The 7,711-nt window shown below is 48.9% G+C and overlaps 1 protein-coding gene across 1 annotated transcript in view; it reads right to left on the reverse strand.

Annotated features, from left to right (window-relative positions):
* Window positions 1–5,367: 5,367 nt before the first annotated feature.
* The window catches only part of LOC105550335 (general transcription factor II-I repeat domain-containing protein 2B), a 7,438-nt gene continuing 5,094 nt past the window's right edge, over window positions 5,368–7,711 (reverse strand). The window contains exon 3 of the mRNA XM_011995235.1: window positions 5,368–7,475. Coding sequence (XP_011850625.1) covers window positions 5,872–7,475 — 1,604 coding nt within the window. The 3' untranslated portion in view covers window positions 5,368–5,871. The remainder of the gene's footprint in view (window positions 7,476–7,711) is intronic.

The raw sequence follows: 7,711 nt of genomic DNA on the forward strand, positions 1-7,711 counted from the left end.
GCCTCCCAAATTGCTGGGATTACAGGCTTGAGCCACCACGCCCGGCCGACAAACATTTTTAAAAATTAGCCAGGTGTGGTGGCGTGCACCTGTAGTCCCAGGCTGGGTGGAAGGATTGCTTGAGCCCAGGAGTTCGAGGCTGCAGTAAGCTGTGATCGTGCCACTGTACTTCAGCCTGGGTGACAGAGCAAGACCCTGTCTCTAAAAAAACAAATTAAAGTCTGGGCACAATGGTTGACATCTGTAATCCCAGCACTTTGGGAGGCCAAGGCGGGCGGATGACTTGAGACCAAGAGTTCGAGACCAGCTTGGCCAACATGGCAAAACCCTGTCTCTACTAAAAACACAACGACAACAAAAAAATTAGCCGGGTGCGGTGGTACACATCTGTAATCCCAGGTACTCAAGAGGCTGAGGCAGGAGAATCGCTTGAACCCGGGAGGCAGAGGTTGCAGTGAGCCAAGATCGCGCCACCACACTCCAGCCTGGGCGACAGAGCATGACTCTGTCTCAAAAATAAATAAATAAATAAATAAATAAATAAATATAAAAAATATATGTACATATAAAAAACAAAATACTTATTTTCATGATTGTTTCATTTTTTTCCAAGCTGAGGTCCTGACCAAATGTTTTCCCATGGTTTTTGTATATTTCTGGTTCCCTCAAAGTGGGCTTGCAGCGTGCTGGGGAGGAGGCCTCTCAATGGGTGGGTGATTGGGAAGCCACGCCCACAAGGAAGGAAGAAAAAAACTAAAGTTGCCTGCTCTAAGGGCTGCACCTCTGTTTAGCCAACAATTTTCTTGAGGCCAGTCATAGTGCTAGGCTCATTCCATCATCTCCAGTTCTGAGATCAACACTGTCTGGCAGGTATTTTATGGATGAGGAAACCAAAGCTCATAAAATTAAGTGGTTTGTTTATGCAGTAATGCAAGAAAGTGACAGTACTGGGAGGTGGAACCAGTTTTTTTCTTTTTTTTTTGAAGGAGTTTCACTCTTGTCACCCAGGCTGGAGTGTAATGGAGCAACCTCAGCTCACTGTGACCTCTGACTCCCGGTTTCAAGCAATTCTCCTGCCTCAGCCTCCAGGACAGCTGGGATTACAGGTGCCCGCCACCCGGCCCGGCTAATGTTTTGTATTTTTAGTAGAGATGGGGTTTCACCATGTTGGCCAGGCTGGTCTCCAACTCCCGACCTCAGGTGATCCACCTGCCTCGGCCTCCCAAAGTGGTGGAATTACAGACGTGAGTCACCGCGGCTGACCCAGGCTTTTCTTTTTGATTCTAAAGGCCCTCCAGATCCAGTACTTTATCCTGACCCTGCAGAGCTCAGGATCTGTGGTTCAGGCCTGGGGCTGAATATGGAATTCATATTCATATGAATATGGCACACAGGTACATTCCGGGCAAGTGTGAGGGGAGTCTGGCTTCCGGGGCCCGCCGTAGGCCCCTAGTCCCAGGGCCTGTATTGGAGGAGAGATTGACTCTTTCCTCTGCTCATCCTGGGATGGGAAGTCGGGGCCTTGGGACAGATGCAGTACAACCCCTGCTCCTGGAAACTGACAGAGACCCACCGAATCCAGCCCCTATTCCTAGGCTGGGCCCCTGCCCATCTCCCTGACCACACCACTCTGAAGGGCTCTCATTTGCAGACACCCCATTGCCCTTCTAAAAACCTCTCCCGGCCAAGCTCGGTGGCTCATGCCTGTAATCCCAGCACTTTGGGAGGTGGAGTTGGGTAGATCACCTGAGGTCAGGAGTTCCAGACCAGCCTGGCCAACATGGTGAAACCCTGTCTCTACTAAAAATACAAAAATTAGCTGGGTGTAGTAGGGGGCGCCTGTAATCCCAGCTACTTAGGAGGCCGAGGCAGGAGAATTGCTTGAACTCGGGAGGCAGAGGTTGCAGTGAGCTGAGATCCTGCCACTGCGCTCCAGCCTGGGCAACCGAGCAAGACTGTCTCAAAAAAACAAATGAAAAACCTTTCTCACCCATTCAGTCAGTCCCCAAGTCTTAGCTCAGTCCCATGAGTGACAGTGCATGTCAGTGGCCATCATATCTCAAGCCATCCTGGTCCCAACATACATTCCAGGGAAAAGAAGGAATCCTGGGGCCTTGGGAATTGATTCAAAGCAGAACAGCTTCATGAATGGCCCGGCCAACGGAAGGCAGCCTAGGCTGAGCCCTACTGTCCCCTCCCTGTCATCTGATGAGTAGACCACCAGGGAGCCACACACATGACAGATGATGAGGGCAGAGGCTGCAAGACAGATACCTGCTAGGTCTCCGTGTCAGGTACAGTGGCTGCTCAGGAATGAAGCACATGGGCCGGCTGTGGTGGCTCATGCCTGTAATCCCAGCACTTTGGGGGGCTGAGGCGGGTGGATCACTTGAGGTCAGGGGTTCGAGACCAGCCTGGCCAACATGGTGAATCCCCGTCTCTACTAAAAAATACAAAAATTAATCGGGCGTGGTGGCACATGCCTGTCATCCCAGCTACTCGGGAGGCTGGGGCACGAGAATCACTAGAACCTGAGAGGCGGAGGTTGCATTGGGCCGAGATCACACCACTGCACTCCAGCCTGGGCGACAGAGCGACACTCCATCCCAAAAAAAAAAAAAAAAAAAGAGTGAGGCACATGGACTTTGGAGTCACATGGACCCTGGTTTGAATCCTCACAACTCCTATAATGGCTGTGTGACCTTGAGCAAGCCACTCAGCCACTCTGAGCTTCAGCTTCCTGTCTATAACAGTGGGGGCTGCTCTGGTCCTGCTGCACGGCCACACCTCTGATATGTGGTGTCAACAAGTGCTCAGTTCTGCCAAGACCTGGGCTTCCCTCCGACTCCCATTAGAAACCAGCCCATCTGGGATTCCTTCTCCAAAAGAGTACTGAGCTTGCCAGACCCAGCTGTACCTGAAGTCAACGACAGGAACTGCCTGGAGGGCATTTCCTGTGTCCTTTTCCTGTGTCCGAGGATAGGCACCTCGGCTCCAACTGGGCTGCTGGCCTGGGGGTTGCTCTCTCCCTCCTGCACTCCCTGTCATTTGTATCAAAGTCCTTTTCTCCATTGCTTCCTGAGTGGGTCATTAGGTGGAGATCCACAGCCTTCCTCCATCCTGATCACATGAATTCCCCCAATCTGGAAAGTATTCACAATTTTGTGTCACTAATTCCAGAGACTAATAGAGATTACACACACACATACACAGGCCTTCAAATGACAACCTGCCAGGAGAAAAATGCTATTTTTTTTTTTTTTGAGACGGAATCTTGCTCTGTCGCCCAGGCTGGAGTGCAGTGGCGCGATCTCGGCTCCCTGCAAGCTCTGCCTCCAGGGTTCACACCATTCTCCTGCCTCAGCCTTCCAAGTAGCTGGGACTACAGGCGCCCGCCACCACGCTCAGCTAATTTTTTGCATTTTTAGTAGAGACGGGGTTTCACCATGTTAGCCAGGATGGTCTCGATCTCCTGACCTCATGATCCACTTGCCTCGGCCTCCCAGAGTGCTGGGATTACAGGCGTGAGCCACTGCGGCTGGCCGAAAAATTCTGTTAAGGGAAAGATATCACTTTGGGAAGCCAAGGCAGGTGGATTGCTTGAGCCCGGAAGTTTGAGATCAGCCTGGGCAACAAAGGGAGACCCCGTCTCTACAAAAAAACCAAACAAACCACAAAAATTAGCTGGGCGTGGTAGCACGCACCTGTAGTCCCAGCTACTTGGAAGGCTGAGGTGGGAGGATCACTTGAACCCAGGAAGCAGAGGTTGCAGTGAGCCAAGGTCACACCACTGCACTCCAGCCTGGGCAACAGACAGACCATTTCCTTGTTTCCAAAAATGAAAAAGGGAAAGATATTATTGGGTCAACAGAGAAAACTAGAGTGTGAACAGTAAACTGGATAAAATAATTGCAACAATGTTCAATTTACTGAAGTTGGTAAAGGAAACGTGATTGTGTAAGAGAATATCCCTGTTCTCAGAAAAGACTCACTTAAGTATTTGGTGGTAAATGATATATGTAACTTTCCCTTGAACGATCCAGGAAAATAATGCACATCCATTTATACACATATCATACATACTCATAGACATTTGCTTATACGCACTTACCACAGGCACTGATTATAGACACACATACACACATATGAGTGAGAGGGAGAGGGAGGGAATGGAGGAGGGAGACAAAGTGATCGAATAATGAAACAAGGGTAAAATGTTATCGATTGAGAGTCTGGCTAAAGGGCATGTGAGTATTTTTCATACAATTTTAATTTTGCAACTTTTATTTTTGAGACAAAGTCTCACTTTGTTGCTCAGGCTGGGGTGCAATGGCACAATCTCACTGCAACCCCGTCTCCTGGGTTCAAGTGATTCTCCTGCTTCAGCCTCCTGAGTAGCTGGGATTACAGGTGCGCGCCACCACGCCCAGCTAATTTTTGTGTTTTCAGTAGAGATGGGGTTTCACCATGTTACCCAGGCTGGTCTCGAACTCCTGACCTCAAGTCATACACCCACCTTGGCCTCCCAAAGTGCTGGGATTACAGGTGTGAGCCATGTGCTTGGCCACAACTTTTCTGTAACTATTCGAAGTAAAAAAAAAAAAAAAAAAGATAACCTCTAAACCTCAACTTACTTTGTCTAACTTTTATAGACACAGCCTATGTTATTTGCTCTGGGGTTTTCCGTTTTAAACCTGACCTTTCTGGCTCTGGGGTTTTCCATTTTAAAACTGACCTTTCTGGTTCCGGGTGAAGGCAAAGACAGATGACATAGGATTATAGTATGTCTGTATGTTTTCAACTATTTCTCCTGAAACTTGGAAACATATTAGACCATGTGGGACACCACGCAGATGGGAATGGGAGATAAATGTGTGTTCATATATACTCCTCCACAAATATATATGTCTCGGGCTGGGCGTGGTGGCTCACGCCTGTAGTTCCAGCACTTTGGGAGGCCAAGGCAGGCAGATCATTTGAGGTCAGGAGTTTGTGACCAGACTGGCCAACATCGTGAAGCCCTATCTCTACTAAAAATACAAAAATGAGCAGGGTATGGTGGTGGGCACCTGTAATCCCTGCTACTCGGGAGGCTGAGGCAGAGGAATCATTTGAACCTGGGAGACGGAGGCTGCAGTGAGCCCAGATCGCGCCATTGCACTGAAACCTGGGTGACAGAGTGAGACTCCGTCTCAAAAGAAACCCCAAAAACCAAAAAGCAAATATACACGTCTCTCTCCCTATTTCTCTGTTGATTGATTTAAACTTCGAGATGCCAACTACAGTGCCTATCAGGCTGGCAGGCAGGTAATGTGAATGAATGAAACAGGCCAGGCAGAAGAAAAGTCAAGTACCAATACTACAATAAAACTTTCTTGATTTTTACTGAGTAGTGAGGCATACAATGTCATATAAACAAGTATGATACTGCAGATTATATTTCTGATTCAAAGTGGAAAAAAAACTGAAAAAAAAATGTTTAAGAATTCATTTTGTCGGCTGGGCACAGTGGTTCATGCCTGTAATCCCAGCACTTTGTGAGATCGAGGCGGGTGGATCACCTGAGGTCAGGAGTTCGAGACCAGCCTGGCCAACATGGTGAAACCCCGTCTCTACTAATACAAAAATTAGCCGGGCCTGATGGCGAACGCCTGTAGTCCCAGTTACTCGGGAGCCTGAGGCAGGAGAATCGTTCGAACCCAGGAGCTGGAGGTTGCAGTGAGCCGAGATTGCGCCACTGCACTCCAGCCTGGGCGACAGAGCAAGACGCCGTCTCAAAAGAGAAAAAAATAATTCATTTTGTCATCTCCTTTGGGCCTAGAAGACTCCAGCCCTTCCCACCATAGGGTCCTGCCAGGAGTTTTCTCTCTATCACGTTGCGATGTGCAGTACAGAGTCCCACTGGGAATCCTTTAACTGGGAGCAGTATTTTGTTTTGCTCAGTTTCATAATGGAGAAGAGCTGCTCGCAGATGTAGGTGCTCCCGAACATGGAGAGAACCTTTGCGCAGTGGTGCTTGTATTTCGGGTAGCTGCCCCAGAGGTACTTGTAGAATTCTGGTATTCCCACCTTGTCGTATTTCGTCTTCAGGACCGTGTTGCATTGCAGGTCGATCACCTCCATCTGGAGCTCCTCGTGCACACTGTCGATCTTCATGGAGAACGGGGAGCTGAACACAGCCAGTTCGCTTTCGTAGAGTTTGAAATCGGACAACCTTTTCTGGAATTCGGCCTTGAGTTCCGCGATTTTGGGAATGTAGTTCAGGCCATCGCTTTCATTTCTGGAAACCGATTTCAGGGTGGGAAAGTGGGCCAGATTATTCCTCGCCAAATGAGTCTCCCAGAGGCACAGTTTTGCTAGGAACGCCCGGATCAAGTCATACATCTGCGTGACGATTTGGGAGTGCCCTTGGAGAGAGATGTTCAAAGTGTTCAGGTGCATCGTCATGTCAACCAAGAAGGCCAGGTCTCGGATCCAATCTATGGAGCTCAGTTGAGGCAGGGGTTTGCCTCTGGACGACATGAAGGAGTCGATTTCTTCCAACGATTCGAAAAATCTCTTTAGCACCAGCCCGCGACTGAGCCACTTAATCTCCGTGTAGTACAGGAGGCTACCATATTGGCTGTCCAGCTCATAGAGCAAGGTTGTGAACTCGCTGTGGTTCAGTCCCCGGGAGCATATCCAGTTCACGGAGTTCACTACCACGTCCATGACGTGGTCCATCTTCAGCTTCTGAGCACAAAGTGATTCCGGATGAATTATACAACAGAGGGACTTCAGTTCCGCACCCTTGCAGAACGTGGCCACCCTGCTCTTCAGTTTTGTGACAAGCCCGTTATTGGCATCCACCATCGCCGGGGTGCCAGTGGAGGCCACGCTTACTAATTTCGACCAGTCGATACAGAACTTTTTCAGACTCTTCTCAACACGCGAAAAGATCTCGTTTCCAGATTTTGTACCCGTCATGGGCACTGTGTCCAGAAGTTCTTCGGACACATCGAAGTTCTCATCGACGCCGCGGATGAAAATGGCCAACTGGGTGGTATTATTTATATCCGTGATCTCATCGATTGCGATAGAATATGCCACAAAAGACCTGATTTTTTCACGTAACTTCTCCCATAAGTTCCCAGCCAGGTCCTCCACAGGCTGCACGGGGGATTTCTGGGTTGGACTTGCGTTTGCCAACACTTGTTTTTGCTCGGGACACTCGGTGTCTGACGAGCCTAAGAGATACTTTCTGAGCCCTTTTTTCAGCTCTTGAAGCTTCTCGTCACGCATTCTTTCCGTATACTGGTCGTAGTGCTTGCTGTGGTTGGTTTGATAGTGGCGTCTTAGGTTATATTCTTTGGACACAGACATGCTTTGTTTGCATATGAGACATGTTGGAATATTCTGTACTTCCACGAAGAAATACGCTCTCTCCCACTTTTCTTGAAACACACGGCCCTCTTGGTCTATCTTTCGTTTTCCCACTTTTGACAGAGACAGGGAGACAAAAATATTTCACTTTTCTCTTAACGTTACTATGAGGAAAACAACAGCAAATGCTTGATGAGGCACGTGAGGGAGGAAGCGGGTGGGGCGGGGTGTGGTTAACAGGAGGGTGACCCACCCTGCAGAGAGGGACGGCTGACCCTCAACTCCAGCAAACTGCTGCCACGCCAGCTGTGGCCAGACGTCGTCTCAAAAAAAAAAAAAAAAAAAAAAA

The sequence above is a fragment of the Mandrillus leucophaeus genome, unplaced genomic scaffold (assembly GCF_000951045.1).
Source record: "Mandrillus leucophaeus isolate KB7577 unplaced genomic scaffold, Mleu.le_1.0 Scaffold479, whole genome shotgun sequence".
Classification (NCBI taxonomy): domain Eukaryota; kingdom Metazoa; phylum Chordata; class Mammalia; order Primates; family Cercopithecidae; genus Mandrillus; species Mandrillus leucophaeus.